The following is a 23,831-nucleotide window of genomic DNA, read 5'->3' as shown; positions in this document are numbered from 1 at the left end:
TTCCCGCGATTAACGTATTTTTGGTCTTCTGATAACATGTTAACAGGCGGAACGAATCGTGCAACGTTGTAATTGGTAATTGTTGGTCAAAATGAAACAACACAATCAAGTTCACAGTTTATTTCAATATTTACCTGTACAACTACATAATACACAGATATACATTAATTAGCAAAACACCAATTATTTATAATAAATCGTAATACGGTATAAAAATATCATTTTGATCACAAGTTACACCGTGACACTTGAGCACAATTTATTTGATGATTTGTAACAGTACCTACTCTAGAAATGCTAATTAAAGATGCTTTACAATACTGAAGCAATCATTAGTAATGTTCATTTATATTAGTAGCATATAGATTGATTTAAAAATAATAATTCTTTGGCTAAGTTACAGCCAAATGAGACTGCTATTTTGTTGTGAAGGCACCATTAAAGGCAAGCTTGTATAATTCGTATTTACAATAAAACCATACAAAATAAAAGATATAAAATATGAGTATATTGTGGTAAGCGCATAATCTAATTCATACAGCATTCATATTACAAATGTTTGCAAAAAAAAAAAACAATAAATTCAACAATATGAATATTTTGGAAGGGTTCAATGAGGTTTAAGCGGGTATTCTATTCGAGATAATAATATTGTATCAATTTAGGTAGATATTAAAACTAAAGCATATTTTAAAATAGGAAACAGAGATTGTCTTTCATTTAGGGAACGTAAAAGGACAAGGAATGTCGGGATAATTGGGAGGAATGTTTCTGAACAAAACAAAGGTAGGTGAGGAAGTACCGTATTTTTCTCGTAGAGGATTTGGCGATTACGTACCTAAATTGGGTAAAACTTACTACTTATTTTTTATTTAGATATATCAACATTATCTGTCCTCGTTAACTTTTTGCAATAATCAGAAGCTCTTAGATTAAAAAAAAATAAGGAGATGATATACTTTTGAAGTTAGTGATGTGACGGAATCAAGTACCAGGAAACAAATTAAGTTAACTGGCGCACCACAGTTAGGAGAACCAAAAATATTAAATTTGTTTGCGTTGAGGACAGCTACAGATGTTTAAAAAGACCTTTGCATTTGATGACCTTAATAAGGAAACTGCAAAACGCAATCCAATGAACGGTTGGCCGATGTACATATCTAGTAAGTTAGTATGTACTATGTACAGGTACCGTCTATAATATTCTACAACACCTGCGAAGGATTATGCTTCTTGCGCTTCATCTGTCTCTTCAGGGATCCCGCACTGCAGTTCGTATAGCCTCGCGTATATGCCTCGTTGAGCAATAAGTTCTCTGTGTGTGCCCTTCTCGGCGACCACGCCTTTCGAAATGACTATGATGACATCTGCATTTTGTATTGTTGAGAGGCGATGTGCTATGATGAGACTTGTGCGGCCTTCACTGGCTCTGTCCAGAGCTTCTTGTACAACCTGGGAAATTTTTAAACAAATTATTTCTCTTTATATTCCGACTACCAGTCAGTGCATAGGTAGTCAGGAAGATCAGTAGTATTTGAACAATAGTTCTTGTGAGTGTCGCGTCATAAATAGTCTTGTAAACACTTACAATCAGTTGCACAAAGCTCCATTAAAGTTAAACAAGATAAGAAATCAGCAATAGATTTAATGAAGCTTTAACTTTAATGGAGCTTTGTGTAACTGACGGTAAGAAGAAAAATATGAAATGATTCCCTCAGTGTGTCGGGAGACTTGAATGGTTAAATTAAAACCTCAGGATACGGCGAAGCAATAGAGCTCTTTACCTTTTCACTATGTGTGTCAAGTGCCGATGTGGCCTCGTCCAATAGTAGCACGCGCGGGTTTCGAACAAGCGCTCGAGCGATAGCAATGCGCTGTTTCTGACCTCCGGACAGCTGCGATGCACGAGCGCCGACACGAGTCTCGTATGCCTGTTGAAGCAGACTTGCAGTAAAATATACGAAACACTTTAATATGTACAATATTAGGTGAAGTCAATATGGACAGACGACCTTACAAAGGTCGCCGGAAGACGCTGGATGCAGGTCGCTTCCAACCGGTATATGTGGAGATCTAAGGGGGAGGCCTATGTTTAGCAGTGGACGTCCTATGGTTGAGATGATGAATTAGTCGGTAAAGCAAACTACTTAGGTACCTGATAATAGGCCTATGTGCAACTTACCCAAGCAGATTTAAACAACATAAGTAAATCTAACCCAATTATTGATTTGTAGATAGCTAGTTGATCACTAATTTATCTTTAAGTGTGGATTACAATACTCGATCCGTTGTTTTTCGAGAGATTGAGACATAGGTACTTTTACATTATGTTTTTATTCAATCTCTTATCTCAAAACAAAGGATGGATTGGTTTTTGTATTCTGTACTTAAAGAACTGCGATAAAAGTTCCTGTTAGATCTAACATCGCTTGATGAGATTACTTAAGTTCTCTTCTGCCGAAGTAGGTACTTATAATAGAAAATATAGGTACATCGCTTTATGAAGTTAGCATGTTTGTGTCCAACTATTCGCAATACTACTTACGTTAGGCAAAGCTGCAATAAAAGAATGGACGTTGGCTTGTTTCGCCGCGGTGACAATTTCTTCGATAGAGACCACGCGTTTGTTGTCGCCATATGCAATGTTCTCGGCTATTGTGCGATCGAATAACACCGGCTCTTGAGACACGAGGCCAATGTTTCGACGCAGAGTATCTAAACGCATGTCCGATACGATGTTATGGTCGTCCATGCTCTGAAAATAATAAATTAGAAAATAATCTGAAAATAATAAAGGTTTTGGTGCCCAACGTGGGACTTTTGAAGGTGGATTTGCATTAAAAATACCATAACCAAACCTAACAAATAATACCAGAAAGTTTTTTCGAAAACGCGATGTTATAGGTACTTGACCGTTAAATTATTTATTACACTTTAATATTTTCAGATCGCCAAGTTGGGTGCCAATAACAAATCTACTGAATTATCTTCATTTCCATATAATCCAAAATTAAGACGCAAACACAAAGGTTTAACTCCGTTAGTTTGAAGTAACAGCTAGAGAGGAATAGTTAATGACTTACCACAGTGCCTTCATCGGGGTCGTATAATCTTTGAATCAGCTGTATGAGGGTAGATTTCCCGCAGCCGCTGGGCCCCTAGCGCCACTCGCTTGCCGCATGGGATCAGCACCGAAAGCCCTTTCAGCACCTCCACTTCACGCCGCGTCGGGTACCGGAACTTTATGTTACTGTACTCAATCTTGCCTTTCGCGACCTGCGTTAACCAAATTGAAAGTTATTAAAATATATATAAACTTTTTTCGGAATAAAATGAACAGATGGCTTTGACACGTAAATTAACAGCTAGTATATTAACAATTAAATGAATGAGCTTTTGTTTCTACACGAACTATGTTTTGCTGTTGATTCGTGTAAAAATCTTTTTTCATTTACATATAGATGATGTTATAGGGATTATCAAGAAGCAGGTTTAGGTATTTTCGTCGCGCGTGTCTTGTCTTCACAATACTAGCTTCGTTCAGCGATCCGCATCCCGTGAGAACTACTCCTCGCATCCAGCTAAAGAGTAGCCTTCTTCAATAAATCTTCAACTTTATAGTATTAGTTCAGAAAAAGGTAGAATATATCGGCACGTACGTAATCCTTAGGCACGGAAGGAGTGACAGTGTCGGCAACACGTGGCTTGCGGGCCAGCAACGTCATGACACGGCCAGCCGCACTCACTGCTGCGCCGAAGTTGGGGGCAAACGCCAATGCCTGCCCCATCATCCACGCACCGAAGATCAAGGCTTCGGAAACTCTGCACAAGAAAAGTAAGATAATGAAGGAAAAGAAACTAAGCCTTGAGATGCGAAAATGTATAGGCTTGTATATGGTCTGATTTAGTATGGATTTCCCTAGGCTGTGTCTTCCACTTAGGTAAAAAAAATCATCAGAGTAGGTCATCAAATTATTCGCTTTCCAAAAAATACCGACAAGTGCAGTTTACGTCGATCTCCATAAAACCAACAACTGTATATGATAGTAGACGTGACTCTTATTTAAAATAGGTACTTCTTGCGCAAACAGTACAATGGCGGACTTAACGCTTTAGGCGTTTTCTCAGTCCACCTTTGGGTGGTGGGAAATAGCAGTGGAAGGTGCAGTATGCTACTAATTGTAACTAGGGCTGCCATCCGTCCGGGTTTCCCGGATTTGATTTGTCCTCCGGTTTTCAAGAGGCGTCCGGGCAAAACCCGGACACTTTTCATGTAAAAAAGCACCTTACTGTATTTACGTATTTATCGGCATTATTATACAAAACGCTAACTTCATTCGGTGTAAGAGTAACACGATAAAATAACAACAGACTGCCCTTCGTCGCCACACCCTCGCGAGTTCAACCACTTCGATTGGATGATGTTGGAACACATTTCAGTAGATTCATCGTGGCCTGAAGTAGAAAAAACTGTTCTATTTCTGACAGAAAGAAACATTAATATAGACGACTCGGAATTATTTGACGAGTGGGTCAATTTGAAAGAATTTAGCCTAAATCTTTCAGACGAAGAGGAAAAATTCATCGCTAACCAGCTTTGGCTGAATTTTTTTAAAACAAAGAATGCACATCTGTACACTGAATTAAGTAGGATTGCGCAATATTTTTTCTGCATACCTACATAATGCGAATGAAGAGCGAATATTTTCATTAATTAATCAGCAATGGACGAAAGACAGAAAGTCGTTAGACACAGATATAATATTTTTTTGTAAAAAAATGATTTGTTTTTGTAATTGTTTATGGCTAAAATTACACATTGAGTGAAATTAACCCTGGACAACTAACCTTCGTCAAATCGACGAATACGCGACACAAAATAGGCTATATCTTTTTAAAGCGGGCGCCAGTGATCGTGTCGCGACTTGTCAACTCAGTGCCTCTCGCGCTCTTTCAGAAAGCGGTTGTGTGCGGCAGGTAAGTTTTAAAGTTTTTGAGATATTCAATATTTAGTCGTCGTTTCGACGAATGGTTAGTGTTTGTGTCACTTTTCATATTTAAATTGAATATTTTATTTCGCAGTTTTCTTTGTGATGGCTTCAAAACAACCACTATCGGAAGAAAATATTACTATAATGTGTCAACTCTGGGACAAAAGATAATGAGCCGTCGTAATTATATGAAAGAATTGCATTCCCAACTTGTAAAACCGTGGCTCGAAACACGACTGCAAATGCCCACAATGCCCACGCATACAAAAACGAAAATACAAAATGTATTAGGGATTGGTACTGATGTTGAAGGTGGTGATCGTGACGAAGTGCAGTCAACGTCGAGAAATGAGTCTGTATCGACAGGTCAAAATATAAGAAAAAGGAAAATTTGCGGTATATGTTCCTATAAGAACACACAGAGAACTCACAGTGCAGCATCGCAATCTGCGGTGAACATAAGATTGATTTCTGCACTAGTTGCGCAGACAAAAAATAGCTTTTATATATTTTTTTATATTACTTAGATCTCGTTCTATAAGTAATTAAGAGAAAAATATGATTTTTTTTTGTTTAAATATTTTTGTTAATTTTCCAAAAAATAACGTTTTTTTGATCTCATGAAAACCAAGTGCTTTACTAAAAATGTTAAGTTTGAATAAATATTTCTCATTACTTTATTTTTTGTAGTTTTATTTGTAAATGTAACCTATGTTATATAATTGTTCAGAAGAATTTAGATAAAAAACAGCATAATTCACCTAAAAATACCGCGTTAAAAACATGTTCGTCGAAACGACGAATGGTTAGTTTTAATAGGGTACTCTGGAAGGTTAGTGGTCTAGGGTTAAAAAAAAAAGAAAATTAAAGGTCTTTTTTTAAATATTATTTTCGGACCCGTCCGGGGAAAAAATGCGATTTACGTCAAATGTCCGGGTTTTTTTTAATCTTTGTCCGGGTTTGGCGAAATTCGAGATGGCAGCCCTAATTGTAACTCTCAGAAGTAGACTCACTTGATGACGTTCTTGTAGGGTATCTCTCCATTAGCGACTAGAACTCCACCATACCAGAGGGCCAGAGCATACCCGGCGACCGGCGCGGTCTGACCGAATGAAAATACGCAACCGCGCCAACGTAAGCTTTTGCGCGCTGCCAGACGACCTCCCACAAACGCCTCGTGGTAACGCTTCAGTACGCCTTCTTCACCACCTGAACAAAATAAATTCAAAAGATGAAAGTGTTTCTGAAGATTGAAATCCACAAACGTGTCCATAACGTTACTTATTAATTCAATTTGGTATCACACTTCCTTACACCCCAGAATAATGAAACATTATTCCTCTAGATTCTACTACATACCTAAATCGTTTTTTTATTGTTTTCAATGTGCAGATATTCTCATTGTGTCTAAGAAGCGAATATTGTGTTAAAACGGGCACAAGCAGTAACATTCTACTGAAGGGAAACTGTCATACTTACAGAATGCGCAAACAGTTTTGATATTAGTGATAGCCTCGGTAGCTATCGTGGTTGCCTTGTAAGAGGCTTCTCTGACCAGCGCGAGTCCTACCGACAAGACCCGGCCTTCTAGCACCACGGCACCGATGACCATGGGTACAGACACCAGTGATACTAGTGTCATCTTCCAAGTGTAGTACATGGAAAGCATGATGCCGATCACGATGGTCGCTGTTGCCTGCATCAGAGCGCCGATACGAGTGCCTGTTGCCTAAAGCCAAAAATAAACGTGAAGTGAACGAATCAGGGACTTTTTCTTATGTGTTCCTTAAAATTTTACAAATTTTGTACTCGTTCCGAGAGTTAGCGAAGTGGAAAATCGAAAATTAAAGAAGAAAAATACTACGCAATGATGACTAACCCCTTGTACTGCAGCAGCATCAGACGCCAGCCTCGCTGACAGAGCGCCGACTCCATTGCGTGCGTCGTCAAACCATCCTATTTCTTGTTTCAACATCGATTCAAATGCAGCCACTCTACAATTTTAGCACACAATTAATTTTAGAAAAAAAATAATTGTCTAGGTACATCTTCATACAATTTTGGTTTAGGTAGATATATTTTTAGGTTTTGATATATTTGAGTAAGTACCTGAGCCTAGCCGTCAGACGAACTCCAGTTAAGTTGAATATAAAAATTTGGAAGAAGATACCAACTCCAGTGTAGACTCCCACAAGGAGGAAAAGGACTGCAATGACATTCGTCTGACCTCGCACCCAGTCATTGTCAGGACTTTCCAAGTACTGAAATTATAACGCAGAATTAGTAGGAAAAATTTAACTTAAGACCCCAGCAGGTCTCGTAAACTTAGCACAAATCAGTTCATGGCCCCAGCTTTTCAGTCCATACCAATCGTTTACAAAGTATGACATACCCCATAGGTCTCTCCGAAGAGAATGGCAAATGTAGGGAAGGAAGAGCCGACGGCTATGGCAGATAACACACCCGCTATCATCAGCCACTTCTCCGGCCCACATAGCTTCAGGATCTGCCAGTTAGTCGGATGAAACTCCTCTTCCTCTTTATCTCTTCTATAGAGCTAGCCGATGACGCCGAACTAGATGACTCACTTTTAATAGACTCAACAGATTTGATTTTCTTTGGCTTTTGTTTTATTTTTGCACCTGCAATTATAGAAACCATCAAGAATGTGAAAAAACCCTAGTTTACTGTTGCGTATCTATTGATGAATAGCTAAAATAAGTTTTTGACCCTTTTAATGCAGGGTCGTCAATAAGTTATTTAATTTTAAACGTTGTTGTTATTGTTTCTAGTTTAAGAATTGTTCTCGCAGAATATAACGAAAGAACTCTCAAAACCGGAAAAATAGATCGCCGTCTTTGGGAGAAGATTCAAGAAAAATACGATTCTTACGTTTCGCTACGTTCTGGGCAGAAGGAGGAGTTCATCTACTGCTGCCTCGTTCTCCGCAGCTAGTTGATAGAACCGTCCTTTTTTAGCCATAAGTTCGGCATGAGTGCCTTCCTCGACGACTTCGCCTTTATCAATAAACACTATGCGATTCGCATTCAGCACTGTTGATAACCTGTTGAATACGTAAAAAGTACTTTTTATACAAACTGTATCAAGCGCTTCACAGCCTTAGTTTTGCTTCTACCGGTAACTATATTTCTTACTGGTTTTACATAAATGTGAAAAACCTTGATATATAATGATTCCCAAGAAACTGATGCCAAAACATTAATTAATGTATAAGACACTTTGACTTCTTTATAGCCTGTTAGCATCTATAAAAGATGATCAAAGCTGCATCCATGTCAAGTCTTTGGAACTTGTGCTGATGGCCAACAAGGCCTAAAGGGAGCAACACTTTCAAGATTCAATATACAACCCAATTTTCCTGCTCGCCCTGACAGCAGGGCTTAATTGGCGGAATAAATTCGCCAAAGCCCATTGTTTGCATATACTTGTACCTGTGGCTCACCATGACAGTAGTCCGACCTGCCGCTGCTGCGTCTAGAGCCCTCTGCACTTTAGCTTCGCTTTGGGAGTCGAGGGCTGAAGTGGCCTCATCGAGCAGCAAGATCTTCGGTTTCCTTACCAACGCCCTCGCTATAGCTATGCGCTGCTTTTGGCCTCCAGAAAGTTGAGCACCCCTTTCTCCAATCAAGGTGTTGTAGGCCTGTTAATAGCGCCTGGTATAAGTTTTTGAATTAGGCACATCGAAAAATAAACTTCACAGATTTTGAGAGACCGTAAATGTCTGTGCAGACATAGATTAAAGGTAAATAACTAAAATTGAGCAAAAATTTTGTACGTACTTCAGGAAGTGCCTTGATGAAATCATGGCAATGACCAGCTTTAGCTGCAGCAATTATATCTGCATCAGTGGCTTCGGGGTTGCTCAATCTAGAATGAGAATAAATTGATCACAAATTGTACATAGGTATGTATCGAATAAAGAGACCCTTGATTCCTAAAGGCTCCCATCATTAGATCCTGGACCTGATGACGATGAGACTATTTGGGAATTACCTTCAAACAATATTTTTTAATCGAGTCTGGTTTCTTTTCAAACTCCTCCTGTTTGGGAAGTAGGTTAAAAACTAAAAACGACTCCAATTAGAATTACAGAGAAACTAATGTTACTATTTAGTTGTTGTTTTAAAATAGTCTCTTACCTAATATTCTCCTTAATGGTGCCAGCAAAGAGCACAGGTTCCTGCCCCACGACTGCTATATGGTTCCTGTAGTGCCTGACGTTCATGTCTCTCAGATCGTTCCCAGACGCGGTCACCGAGCCTCCGTCAGGATCGTACATCCTCTGTATCAGTTGCAGCACCGTAGATTTGCCGCAACCACTTGACCCCACCAGAGCTATTGTTTCGTTTGCGTTAATTTTCAGATTGAGTCCGTTTAAAACCTAAAATCGTACAATGTGGTTAGCAGATACATTTATACCTAAATATGTACCTAAGCAATTTTTTGAATACTTGATTTATAAAACAACACTGATTATAGGTTATTTGGAGTCTGTGGTGATATGATTTTATACGGCTAGTGGCTACTTATTCGTACATTGAATTTAATATTTTTAAAATCTTAAGTTGAAGGTAATCGGTGTTAACGTTTAATAAATGATACGTACCTGTACATCACTTCGTGCTGGATATCGAAAGTACACATCTCTGAATTCGATATCTCCAGTGAGCTCCGGTCTGTCACCTTCAGTGGAAAATATGTCAATAAGCGGTTTTCTATCAATGACTGCATAAACGGACGCCGCAGAGGCTCTTGCAGTCGATATGGCTTCCATGTGAGGAGCTGTCAGACCAACGTTTTGAGCTCCTTGTAGTACACTGAAGAATACCTAAAATAAGAGGTCTTTAAAAAGCTGTTTTTTATTGTTGCTTTACGAAAAGAAGGCATTGAAACACACAACGGTTACTGACTGGTTTAATTCGGTGGCTCTTTACCCGATTTCTGTAAATGGCTGGAATGGCTTACATAGTTGAAACCTTTTGTTTCTATATTTATTTTCTAGTACTTTGTGAGATCTAAACTAAAAATATTTATGTATTTGCTTGTTAACACGTGTTCTGATTAACAATAAGTGCAGCTTAGCGATCCAGTACACACGTAGAAGTTACTTTTGCTGACGGAGATAATAATGATTGGAATGATAGCGAAACAAATACAGAGTAGGGAATCTGGGACAAAGATAAAAAGTCAAACTTACAATCATGAGCACAGCCGCTGTATAGACAGGTTTTTCTTCATTTCTACTGTCCAGAATGAGACCGACGCCATACCAAAAGGACAAAGCATATGTAGCGTATATGATAAACCACATTATACCACTTCCTAAGCCAGCAAATATACCTTTCTTCGTCCCCATTTTCTTAGCTGGTTCAAGGCGACGAGCATATCTATAAATATGAATACAGTTTTTTCACACATAGGCAGCAGATGCTTCTATAGATAGAAGACGATAGATGCACGTAGAAAATTCCAAGTAGCAGAAGACCGTTATTTTCAAGATATTTTCAGTCTTGCTTCCAATCTATTGTCACCATTACACTACATACCTGTCTATTTCTTTTGACTGGCCACCAAAAGCGACCACTGTTCTGATCGCTGACAGTACTTCTTCTGCCACAACTCCTGCTATACTGTACGCTTTTAGTTCTTGAGATGTCAGTGAAGATTGTACCTAAAGCATATGGTTCTGTATTACACTGCTACTAAATATTGCAAACGTATGGGTTTAGGAAATGAATATTTTTTAACCTTAGAGGCACGCCATGTAGATAAATATTTAAAAAATTATGTGCTAAAAATATTAAGGAGAAAAGAACATACCTTAGCAACAACAGCAGTAGTGGCAATGATCACTGGTGTGCACGACAATATCACGAGAGTCAGCTCCCAGCCATAAGCAAAGGAGATGAGCACCGAAGTAACAAACGACATCACCAGGTAGATGAAGATAGGCACTTTCTCTGCAATCCCTTCTCGAAATTTCTCGATGTCACTGAAAGAAAACGAAAGAAAATGTGGTTCTTAAGAACTTTAAGATTCAGTCTGGTACTGATCTAATTTACTTATTATATGGCATACTCAACTCTATTCAATAATTAGCCGTTTACCCGCGGTTTCACCTGCGCCCGTGGGTACTACTGCCCCACACCCCGATAAAATATAGCCTATGTTCACCGTGAAAACTATAGTTTTCCAACAATGAAAGAATTTTTCAAATTGGTCAAGATGTTTTGGAACCGATTTTGTCAGACAGTCAAATATTTCCCCTTTATAATATACATAAGTGTAGATAAGCATTTCCGCTGTTTAAATCACATAGCCAGTAACCCAGAACATAGGTGTGTTCTGGGTTGCATATTATGTGCCTATATAGTCTAAATCTGATCTGAGATATATTCGAAGAAGCAGTATACTTATTGAATTGTTCCAAGATACTTATAAATAAAATAAATAAATAAAATAACTTACTCGGAAACCTTGGTTGCAAAGTTCATGGTAGTATTCAGGTCATACCAAGTGATGTCTTGCCGAAGCACAGCTCGCAGAAACATCGCTTTTAACCTGTCAACCTGGAAAATGAAACCATTTTAATAACCAGTACTTACGATGATAATAATATGCCTATGCCCTTAACATATCAAGTGCTATATCAGATTAAGATCCTCTTTACATGAACCTTCTTCAGTTTATATCCAGGAGGCATCGAGCGACAGACGTACAGTCATTGCTCTTTTTTCATTTTCGTTTTTCGGAATAAAAACCACGGAGGAAGGAAAGATGAGCGCAGATGCCTTAAGGCAGGTAGGTCAGGTGCCTTCTTCTAGGTCAACTACGTATGTTGGTTATGGTTAAAACGATTAATTACAAGAGAACTAACGAGGTGTTGATAAAGGAATCGATCTGTTCTTTGGTTCCTAGAGACATCACTTGGTCTTGGTTGATCGATTGATGGGTTAGGGTCGCGTTTTTAAGAAGCAATGTGCTTCACTCACCTGTTTAAGTGCCATGTAGTTGAAGATATCCACACTGATGACGCCGACGATGAACTGGCCGATGGAAAACACGGTGCAACCGACGCCGAACGCCTGCGAGTCTTGAATTAAAGCTATCCTGTTCTCTGCTCTCGATGCATTTGTACTGTCAATTTAATATATTGATTCATATAATTTCCATTTAACTAATGACTTACTTAAAAAAGGGGATATACACTACTTATAACTCAAGAATATCTGGTCCGTTAAGGCTGAAGGGGGGAGGTAGCTCAGACCCGGACAAGGATAGATTTTATCACCAGACGGCTACGGGAAGCAGTTCTCTCGAGAACAAGGTTGTAATATCATTTGTTTGGTTTATACAGCAAGAAACTTCGTCCCCACACTAGACTAGGAAAAGCGCTATGAAAATGTAAAGAGAAAAGAAAAAGTAATAACTCACAGAACTTTCCCTCCACCGAACCAAGATATGGTCCACGTTTCAGTCGAGGTTCCGGTCATCACGGTCCTGTCGATGAGGAGTGCCGTGAACTCGCCATATATGATGACGCCCAAAGGCACGAATAGTCCATTGATACAAGCAAAAAATACTCCGACCATCAAAAAAAGTAACTCGCACGGCTTCGCGTACCTATACTGTGGAACGAATAAATATATTAATATCATGTGCTTGCTAATTTTCATGATCATTATATTCACGTTTCAAATTTCATAATAATGTGAAAAGTGGAAACAGCTAAGCTCCACAAGTTTCAATCGAATCTTGATAATTAAGTATTAATAACTTTATATTAATTTTATTTAACTATGAAACTATGATAGTAAAATTATTAATAATTACACCATTGAATTAGAAATATGAGATCTTGCAATAATACTTACTAAGTGATGGAAAGCTACGGGTTCAGCTTGAGCTCTTGCGTCCTGTTCTCTAGAAAAATAATAAGTAGCTTGTTTAATCACTATTGTCACGTGACAACAAGAATATAATAATAAATATATCGATAACGTCTAACGGCGCCTATCTGTTGCTTTGGCTACTTATATTCTGGCAGGTGCCCAACTTTTTGTTCATTTTATTAGTTATATTTGATAAACATTCATTAATATACCTAAGCCTATAGATATGGCGCCGGTTTTTTAGTAGTTACAACTATTATTCAAACACTTGAAATAATGACAATACGTACAGCTGTTGGTTTAAAAGTTTCTCGGCTAGGTAAGCAGAGTTCTGTGCTAATGAGTTTATGGTGAGGGAGTTGTGACGCCATCCAGCTATGGCGTACGAACCACTCATCCGCCGCTGTGTCGGATATTTTGAGAAGCTTCTCGTCGAATCATCGCGTTTCATTGTCGGACTTGCTCTGTGAAAATGATTGAAGAATAAATAATTTCAGAACAACAATAATATAAGAAAAGACCATTAGAGCATAAATGTTGCTTGTGAGATGTGGCGGGTTTCTCTTTCCATAGCTTCATGGAAGGAGAAACATGCAGCGCCGACCCCAAATAAAATTGCGATATTGGCAAGAGGTTTAATGAAACACCATCAATTAAGTACAAGGTATAACTTATTCTTGTGGACATCGTAAATTGATTAAAATCAATCTGAAATCTGAATCTACTCAGACAATATTAGGGACGATAGGTTTCCCTTATAGTTGTCATAACTAACCGTTAGCACGCATACGATTTTTGCGGGCAAATAAGACACCATTTTGTAGAAAAATTTATACCAGACTGGATTGGATATAACGTCAGATATGAGAAATTAAGTACGAATTCATGAGTCGTGGCACTAGGAGTGAAATTGTTAGCCTAGTGGTTTATACATCAGATTGTCAAGTACGAGTGTGGATTTTGAGTCCTGAGGTACGTACCAATGTAACTTAGTTTTCTAAGTTATTTGTACTTTCTAAGTGTAACGATTGTGGTGATGAAGTTGCATTATAGAGGCCTGGTTCCTAATAGCAGGACAGTAAAAAGTCTATATATGATGAATGGATGTTCTTAATCTTTGGTACAATAGTTATGTAAATATTAATTCATACACTACTTATGTATCAAACTCAATCTGTGGAAATACATTCCTGTAATTTTTTAACTCTAAAATTAACTGTGACTTGTGTATATTTGCGTATTGTAATATGTTACACATTTCTGCTTTCTTGGTCAAATACTTTTGGTATCCTTACCGAAAACAGAGAAACTATCACGACTTAACACGAGAAGATTTTGTCTCGTTAAAAATAAAAACTTGTAACATTAAAACACTTTTGATTTTTTCATTTCCCCTGATGGTATAAGGTGAAAATTTACACGATATGATTTGATCTTTCTCATAACATTTTAATTCTTTGGATAAACAATGATATTTTGCGCAGTCACTTTGACATATACAATTTTCTAGAGTTTTGATTTCATTTAGAGATCTTGATAAACTGGGAGTTGTCTTTGGGTTATCCGCTTAATCATTAGGGGTAATTGAAGGTACTCGTATATGGAAATCAAGCTTTGCGTAGGATAATATAATTACATTATGATAGATTATTTCCTGGGTTTATACCCAGTAGTAAGTAGTGTTTCATAAAACTATCTCAAATTAATGGAAACCGAGTTAGATTGAACCGCCGAGGGTTCAGTACAGCGATATACATCGATTATAAAGTTCAATGTTCCGCATTGCAGAGCACTGAATAAAGCTCACTGTTAGTTTTAACTAAACAAACAGCAAAAACTTTGTCTAGTACAGTTTTGCATGAACTTTGGCATTAAAGTTTCGTTTTAAAGGAACATTGTGTTTTTTTATTGCAGACACCATAACAGTTCTGTGTGATCCAAATAATTTGAATTTCATGGTTTCACCTCAATGCATTCACGTTTGGTCAACTAAAGTGAAAGAACAGACTCGAGAGGTCATATCATATAGTTAGGTTTAATAGTCCTGTAATATGTTGTTGCCCGGGTAACTGGGTTGAAGGGTCAGATATGGCAGTCGCTCCTTGTAAAGCAATGGTACTCAGCTGCATCTGGTTAGACTGGAAGCCGACCTCAACATAGTTTGGGAAAAAGGATCGGAGGATGGATGATGCCCTCGATTTCTCAGGGGTTCCATCATCAGATCCTGACCTGGTGATTATGAGGTGGTCCCATAATCCTAGCATAATAAAATCCTGCGAATTAGGTTTTATGTCATGAACAACCAAGCGCACTACGACTCCTAACAATTGTCCTTTTCTACAAAACCTATTTAAGTACATATCTTTTTTTTGCCATGGAATTGAAGGTAGTGCCCATAGTAACAATTTTACTACAAACAAAAACCTTCACAACGGCATATGCTATAACTCTGTTGGACAATGAGCCCAATTTGACTCATGGTCCTTTCCCTCTAAGCTGCGAACTGACCGCAGCATACCTAGTTAAGAAAAGGCTAGGCAGATGATTAAGATTATCAGGAAGAATTTATGAAGTATCATCCAGAAATAGCTATTGTACTGATGTGTTAACTGATAAATATTTTGCAGTATCATTAAATAAATCTTGATTCATGGTTAATATTTATCTTAGTCGTACGACGACGTATTGATTGTGCGTTATCTGTCAAATGGAAGAAGTTAAATGCATTGATGTAGGTAAATAACTTTTACTATGAAGCTGTATTTATTTAATGAGACCTAGGTAACGTATTTTGATAGTGCCCTTCCTTTTTCAATAACCAAATGTTTTTCAATCTTAGCTTGAATTTACGTTATTTACTATTTATAAAAAAACATGTAGGTAAGTACTTAGTAAACTAAGCTATTGCTATTTTACGGACCGAATTTTTTTTTACGAGAAATATTTAGCTTAGATTTTTTTGCAAGCAAATACCAAACAGTACCTGCCTAAGACATAAGTATCAAGTACTCGATGATCGTAAAAAATATAGAGCCAATCATAAAGTTCAGGTTGAACCTAATTTATTCATTCAGCAAGACGATATATCCACCAGACAGTTTTCGAACTAAAAACAGACTAGACATGCGATTAGCTAACTCAAATTAGATCAAGGGCTGCCAGACTAAAGTTAAATTAGAATATTGTTAGAAGCCAAGTACACCTGGCAGGAACACTACGCTATTATTATATCAATATTTTTTTTGTTATTGAAATATGAACCGTGTTCAGTTGCAATAAGTGCGCGGGAGATTGGACATGATTCTCAGATCATTTCATTCAGTCACAGTCTAGAGTTTTAATTGCAACGTGATATTGTTATGAGAATTTTGTTTGACGTAGGTAGGTACTTCTTACGTAAGATTTTCGTTGGTTTTCTGACGTCATGGGATGGACTCGTCACACTTACCTAGGCTTTGGAAAGAGTGCATTTCTAGTCAGTTTCATATACTCAAACTGTGAAGCTTTTACAGCGATTGCGAAGCTACTGGAATTGGTAGTTTTTATAGCAGTCATAAAGAGATTCAGCTCGAGTATATATAGTAGAACGTCGATGGTTTAAGTGTTGCCAAGTCACAAGTACCTACGAGTTGTGCTTGTTTACAAGGAGAGCTCATGCCTATAGTATACCATTTCTATATACACTCTTTTGCAAAAACAGGCACCTATCCGAAATCTTAGTTTTAAGGACTTTACGTGTATTTCAAAGGGTTTTAATGATTGTAGTATGTTTCTAGCATCAAAAGAGTTAGCCGAGCATGCGTGAGAGTGTATTCTATATTTGAATTTTGTACAATTGCTAAGAAATTGGTTAAACCTTGTTTTGGACTAATTGCTGGAAGAAAGTTCGTCGGTGTTTTGAAAAGTTTTGAAGTGATTTTCAGGAAAATTATAATGCAGTTTTAATTAATGATTAATGTACTTTTTGTTAGATCAAAACATTTTTGAAAAGCTATGCGTATTTGTGAAAATTTTCACCTGCTCTAAATGGGCTATACCGATGATTGATGGCAAAGTTAAGAGTTTCTGTATTTTAGTGTAAAGCGTTCTATTGTTTAGATATTGTACCCACGTGTTTTAAAATATCGCTTTTCATAAATAAACACTATTTAGAAGAGTATCAGTACATTGGGCTGCGACAAAACCAATTTCAAGTAAGCAGTGCCCATCACAAGCCGTCTCCTATCGGAATACCAAAAGTAAAAATACCAAATTTAGTGATAAATGTTAAAATTAACCACATGAAAAATGATGAGGAGGATTAAAGCTATCTAAAAGTCAAATTATTGCCTCGTTGAAGCTCTCGATAACTCCATAGGTATCGGGTTACTAAACGACGATTTAGCTGAAAGGGTCAAGAATTCAAAATTATTGGCCAAACGTATGTTTCTTAAGAATTGAGCAGATAGCCAATTATTGTTATGATTTAAGCAGAAAAGTGCTGTAGATGCCAGAAAATCTCGGTGTAGGCAAGTTTATTTAATAAAATATCCGTGGGATGAAAACACGCTATTTGAACGCTCAGACTCATAGATCTTCTGAGGTCTACGGAGTTTCCCAAGAGACGAGGTTGTTTAAAAATCAGTGATTACGAGACCTTAAGACCTCGTGCTCACAGTCTATGCGCTATTTTCTGTATTTTGTAGAAATTCAAGACTTTAAAAAATGTCAAAGCCCGATATGAGACGAGTTGTGAAGGGCACTGCTTACTTGAAATTGGTTTTGTCGCAACCCAATGTACTGATACTCTTCTAAATAGTGTTTATTTATGAAAAAGCGATATTTTAAAACACGTGGGTACAATATCTAAACAATAGAACGCTTTACACTAAAATACCGAAACTCTTAACTTTGCCATCAATCATCGGTATAGCCCATTTAGAGCAGGTGAAAATTTTCTCAAATACGCATAGCTTTTCAAAAATGTTTTGATCTAACAAAAAAGTACATTAATCATTAATTAAAACGGCATTATCATTTTCCTGAAAATCACTTCAAAAACTTTTCAAAACACCGACGAACTTTCTTCCAGCAATTAGTCCAAAACAAGGTTTAACCAATTTCTTAGCAATTGTACAAAATTCAAATTTAGAATACACTCTCACGCATGCTCGGCTAACTCTTTTGATGCTAGAAACATACTACAATCATTAAAATTAAAACCCTTTGAAATACACGTAAAGTCCTTAAAACTAAGATGTCGCATAGGTGCCCGTTTTTTGCAAAGAGTTTATTTCGCTCTTTATGCCTCTCTCGTATATCGAATCTATTTCAATGGTCCCAATAATTTTTAAGTACAACTGGAAGGGGCCATAATAAAAGATTGTCATAACTGATCATGAAAATGTTTTCGGAGTCCTTACTGCGTATAAAGTATTAAGTCCAAATGCCTATCTATATAGCGTGCTAACATCATCATCATCATCATCATCTCAGCCATAGGACGTCCACTGCTGAACATAGGCCTCCCCATTAGATCTCGCGTGCTATGTAGGTACATAATCATTTCTACATCCCATTCGCAATAGCAATTTAAGTACGTAAATTCCCAGACGATTCCCAGATGCCTGCGCCATTCATAAATCTACATCATTTAGAGTGTGTCACGTGTCACGTTATTTTCTCTGAACTGTACAGTCAACTTCAGGTCAGTGGTTACAGTTTTATAGGAAAATCGTACTTATTACTATTGGGTTAAGGTGCATGACAGTTACCACTGATGATTACACAATGTACACGTCACGTACGGTGCATTGCATCCATTGTATCACGAGCACTCACCGGGTATCGGCCAAAAATGCGTGATCGCACGTGTTTTAATGGCGCTAGCTGTAAGAATTACGAATAGAAAATAATAAATACGAAACTTTTAGGCTAGTAGTGTCTAAGTGGTATAAAGCTTATCTGTCTTAATCTTGATAATTTTGAGATGAAAAGTTACTTATAAAGTTAGTGTTCAAGAAGAGCATAGGTACATTAAAATGAGTTTGAAAACTATATGGAATCTTAACTTTGCCATTTAATATTCCTAGGATAGTAAGTAAAGATCAGAATGGAGCAGATTTTTTACGTTACAGGTATTTGAACTTTCAACATCTGTTCACACATACTAACCGTATATAAATAATTAAAATTCTCTGTACTACAACGTTTGCTACGCTACGTTCAGGACTACGTAGTTTACGCTAAGTTTACATATTTGTGCCAATTTCGACGTCACTGCATATTTCGTAGCTCGCGTAGCCGTAGCTAAGATGACTACGCGGCCTACGAAAATTAAGATGTGGAATTGGGAAATTCTTCACGACGAACATTCGCGTTGCAAGTTTGTCATGTCATATCATCATCATCATCATCATCAGCCTATCGCAGTCCACTGCTGGACATAGGCCTCTCCAAGTGCACGCCACTGAGATCGATTTTCGGCTTCTCGTATCCAGCTCCTGCCAGCCGTCTTGCGCAAGTCATCACTCCACCGTGCCTGAGGACGTCCTACACTACGTAAGTTATACACGTCCTACACAGTTTGTCATATAAGAAACATTTTTTATTTAGGGTATTATTGATGATGTCGCATCGTAAAGAAGTGGTGCACCGATATCATAAGTTTATTTTGCCTATCCTTCGAGCAATTAAAATATGTATAACATAAAATAGTTAACTTTAATTTAAGTTGAGTTGGTTCATGGTTTAAACCAACATGTGCCTACCGTCGGGAAAACTTAACTCCATTGTGATAATGGCTAGCTTTCATCGCAGTGAGTAAATAATCAAGTAAAAATTTTGACGAAAAGGAATCCCATTATTTGTGTGAATCTTGAAATCAACTGCTTGCTAATACGAACTTTTAACTTTATACCCTCATTATATTCCACTTACTTCTTACGCTTATGTGAAATCGTGGTTTTTAGGTGCCTAAATTATCTGTATAAGTATTATGGGAAAAGGCTCGGAGGATATCTGTATATTATCTTTTGTTATTAGGCCCAATAAAAATATCTCCTGTTCTATAATATCCGGATCAATGTATGGAGGTTAAGAGGTTAAAGTCCTGCCGCGGGGTTGGAAACTAAAGCGCCAATAGTAGGCGTCGGGCGACGCTATGGCGCGACGCATTCTACTGTTTACTATAAATATAGCCTTTAAGAAGGATCCCTTTTACGAGCGACGACGCCTTGAATCCATTCAGTCATTTAGAAGTAATGGATCTCTTAAGTTGTCATTAAAATTCGTGTTATTTCATAGAATCATTAAATTAGAGGTAAGTATTTCTAGTAAGGGGTAAGTACCTTTGTAAATAGGTACCTACGTACACTCCATCGATATGAACCCATTTACGTTTAAAGTGTGGTTTTGAGAATTGGAACAAATTAAAATAGAAAAACTTGCCAACTGCGTGAATGAAATGAAATACAGTCTAGTGATAAACGTAGGTAAATACAGCGAAGTCTTAAACTACAGTCTACCCCTACCCTACTTCTACTACCCTGTTTGGTGTCGTTTAACCCTGAGTTCAAAACAGAACAAAAACTTGTTAAAATGTGTCCTTCATCAAAAATCTCTTTCATAAAGGCTAGGACATGAAAAATAACTGAGCTTATCGGAGTACATCCCAGCCACGACTTTCAATCAAATAAAATTAATTGAGCCGCGGTCTAGTGGAAAAGTCACACGTCATAAATAATACAGATTTAACGGCACATGCTCATCTGTCTCTGAAAAGTTATTACACCCTGAAACGCGACCGACATTGGGTGGGCGAAGCTGGCGCTTGCCAATCGCCAAGTCTCCCTAGACAACATAGCCCACTAACACTGCAAAGCTGACCTACCTACCTTAAAAGTAAAGTTATTCTATTTTTAGGACTTCCAAATAAGACAACAGGGCAAAAACCACCCCAAAACTAAAATCCCAAATAGACTCAAAAATTGCGAAAATTTCAAAAAAATATTACATAATAACTTACTTATATTCTGTAGAAATTATTATCCTTAAAGCACGTTAACGTCGCTACGAAGTCCCAAGGAAAACTCGCGAATATTTCTTCCTTCATAAGGACACCTGAACTGGGGACGTGTTCGCCAAAAGGCGCGGGAAATTTATGAAAAGGAGCGATGAAGTGGTTATGACGCGTCTCGTCAACCCTCCGCGGCGGTTGGCATGGCACTGGGTAGTTTTTGGCACTAAACCGACTTATCAAGCCAGTGGTTTTGCAGTTATAACACAGCTGCATTGTGATCATATTTGTCAATCGAATTTCTATATCGAGAGTGTGTGATACAGAAAATGGGAAAAGTGCCACTGTTGGCCTTTCATACAATGACGTCTTTCTTACGTTACTGTTTAATTACATACTATTTTTAAGGAGTTAAATCCAACTGCACAATAAAATCTGTAAGAAATAAAATTAACCAGGTACAAATAGTGGAGTCAGCTGCTAATCTTCCCACGCGAATCATAAGGGCCAAAGTGGCCATTGGATATAACACGCTTTTATAAGGTTGGCATGTGCACGTGTCTTCAGATATTATTATCATTGGTCCAAGGAACTCGTACTATTACCATTCATACTAACCAACTGCTAATGTTATGAATCCCTACTTTATGTCTGGATATAGTTTACCTAAGTAAGGGAATGGTCGCTGTTTATTTGTCGGTTAGGGAAAGCAGACTCAACTTATCATTTCATGAACATTACCTAACTACACCTATAAAAAAATACTAATACTACAACTACTTAGGTACGTAATTATGGTGCAACGACCACTTTGTTCCAGGCGCTGCACAAACTAATCAGCAAGCTCCAGTCCTCAAAAAATGTTGTGTCCATCTGACATAAATTAAATTCAGGTACCTACTTACATGACTACGTAAGGGAGGATACAAGTTAAGCAATAAGGGATTTTATAGGAGGAGTAGGTACATAAGACTGTACATAGTGTAGGTACATTAATCTACAGGGGGAGGTAGGTACATTAGAAGATATAGGATAAATACATAGGAAGAGTACATAAGGGAGGTGTTCATAAGAGAGTGCATAGGATGCCTAGGGGAAATACATAACTTAGTTCTTAGGGCAAGTACCTACATACTGGTAGATAAGGGGTACCTACATAAGGCTAATACCTACATAAGATAGTATATAGGGAGATTACACACGGGAGAACATTGTAGATGCGCCAATGAGTTCCTCTTTGGGTTTTCGTTCGTAAAAGTTTGATACTAGACGTGATCTGATGATTTCCCACCTCAAAACTACTCAAGGTAGACTGGCAGAAAACGCCTATGGCGTTAAGTCCGCCTTGTACGAAATGTGCAGAAGCATTAAATAAATAAATAAATAAATAAAAGAGTGCAACGGTCTCAGTATGATCTGCACCGTAAGCTGATGGTAGATAAGCTTTTATGAACTAAATTTTCCATTTCGCTCTATCCCCGTTCTCCAACACTACCGATGACCTGGCATTCTGGACCTAGCCTTAGGGTCGGTTCAGACAGACCGGCTCGGAGAGGAGAAAATTCTTAACACGTTGAAATTCGACTACTTGTATTTGTAGTAAGGTTTATTTTTTCATGTGCACTGCTTTTGTCATTAAGAATGCTCGAAGGCGCTTGGTGTGAAATAATAAGAGGAGCTGATCGGCTCCGATTGCATGTTTTCAGCCGATCGGAGCCGATGACGGTCTGTTTGGAAAAAAAAATGCGCGCCGATGCTCTCCGAGCCGGTCTGTTAGAACGAACCCTTAATCTATGGTTGGGGAAGAAGAGTTGCAGCACCATGTTAAACACGGTGTCTGGTCTTTTACGTGGCACGTAGATTAAAATACTGTTATATAAATCCACCCATTCAAGAAAGACATGTCAATTTCATTTGCTCAGCTATCGACAAAAATCAGCAAAAGCATTGCCACAAATTCCTCGACCACTCTGTGTTTGGGTCGTTGGTTTGGTTGTATGTCTGTTTTGTTTTGTAAAGTTACTGTGGGGAAAGGATAGTACGGCTGAGCCCGTTTTGCTCCCCAAATTTTGGGAACATTGAGGCAGTAAGTCAAAATAATTAGGGCCAGGCAGAGCCAGGCTACAAAAGCAGAGCGGAAAATCTAACTTTCATCACTCAGGGATTGGACTCACTGTAGGTACAGTAGACTGCACATTAGTGGTAACAGTCATGCACCTTAACTCAATAGTAATAAGTACGATTTTCCTATAAAACTGTTACCACTGATCTGAAGTTGACTATACCATATCACTTAGCATGATCAGAATGAGAAGAAATAAAACATAAACATAATTATAACGTATTTATTTCCACTAGAAACTCTGAACTAGACATTATTGCACTAAAACATTATATTAAAAATAAAGTTATCTAATCACAAAACTCCCATTGACATTTAATTTTGGTGCGAAATAGAAAAAGTCGCGGCCTTAGTTCATAAATGTGTGAATCTTACAAAATCAAGATGTTTTTACTTATAAAGTCTAACATTTGCAAGGAAACTCATTCATTCTACATACAGACAGTCATGAAGCACTTGTTATATGATAATATTATCTAGAATATTACAAGAACCATAACTTTTGTGTTATAGTTACCGAATCCCTCTTTTTCAGAAATGGTTTACTTAAAAGCATGTTATTTTTCGGGACACCGTCAGAGAGAAGTTAATCCTAAGAGGACTTCACGACCCTCAGCATTGAGGAATACGACGCAAGGAGGAGGTTTTTTAACACAAAGTTAAGAGATATAATTATTCCTTGATATTCCTTGATAAAATAGAGTTCGGACTTTTATAGGTTTCGTGTATTTTGCGACAAGCCGAAAGAACAACTAGATTTGATCACGTCATACATGATTTTTAAGACTCATAAATGGATAAACTATTTA

General features: G+C 37.7%; 1 protein-coding gene and 1 long non-coding RNA gene across 2 annotated transcripts; one reads left to right on the top strand and one right to left on the bottom strand.

Annotated features, from left to right (window-relative positions):
- Positions 1-105: 105 nt before the first annotated feature.
- Positions 106-21,181, bottom strand: LOC110376684 (multidrug resistance protein homolog 49). The gene is given in 27 exon segments (XM_021335250.3): positions 106-1,452; positions 1,785-1,931; positions 2,546-2,755; positions 3,084-3,159; positions 3,161-3,276; positions 3,660-3,822; positions 6,005-6,200; positions 6,471-6,720; positions 6,871-6,985; positions 7,101-7,252; positions 7,384-7,535; positions 7,538-7,633; positions 7,884-7,913; positions 7,916-8,055; positions 8,444-8,652; positions 8,792-8,879; positions 9,152-9,393; positions 9,619-9,840; positions 10,210-10,399; positions 10,559-10,683; positions 10,833-11,004; positions 11,481-11,581; positions 12,005-12,149; positions 12,447-12,640; positions 12,887-12,935; positions 13,195-13,368; positions 20,910-21,181. Coding segments are annotated over 26 exon segments (3,969 nt in total). The 5' UTR covers positions 13,356-13,368; positions 20,910-21,181; the 3' UTR covers positions 106-1,224.
- Positions 4,835-5,671, top strand: LOC126054992 (uncharacterized). Its single transcript, XR_007511186.2, has 2 exons — positions 4,835-4,977; positions 5,083-5,671. It is a non-coding gene; the product is annotated as an uncharacterized LOC126054992 (long non-coding RNA).
- Positions 21,182-23,831: the final 2,650 nt, after the last annotated feature.

The sequence above is a fragment of the Helicoverpa armigera genome, chromosome 19 (assembly GCF_030705265.1).
Source record: "Helicoverpa armigera isolate CAAS_96S chromosome 19, ASM3070526v1, whole genome shotgun sequence".
Classification (NCBI taxonomy): domain Eukaryota; kingdom Metazoa; phylum Arthropoda; class Insecta; order Lepidoptera; family Noctuidae; genus Helicoverpa; species Helicoverpa armigera.
This window is presented reverse-complemented; position numbering and strand designations above follow the sequence as displayed.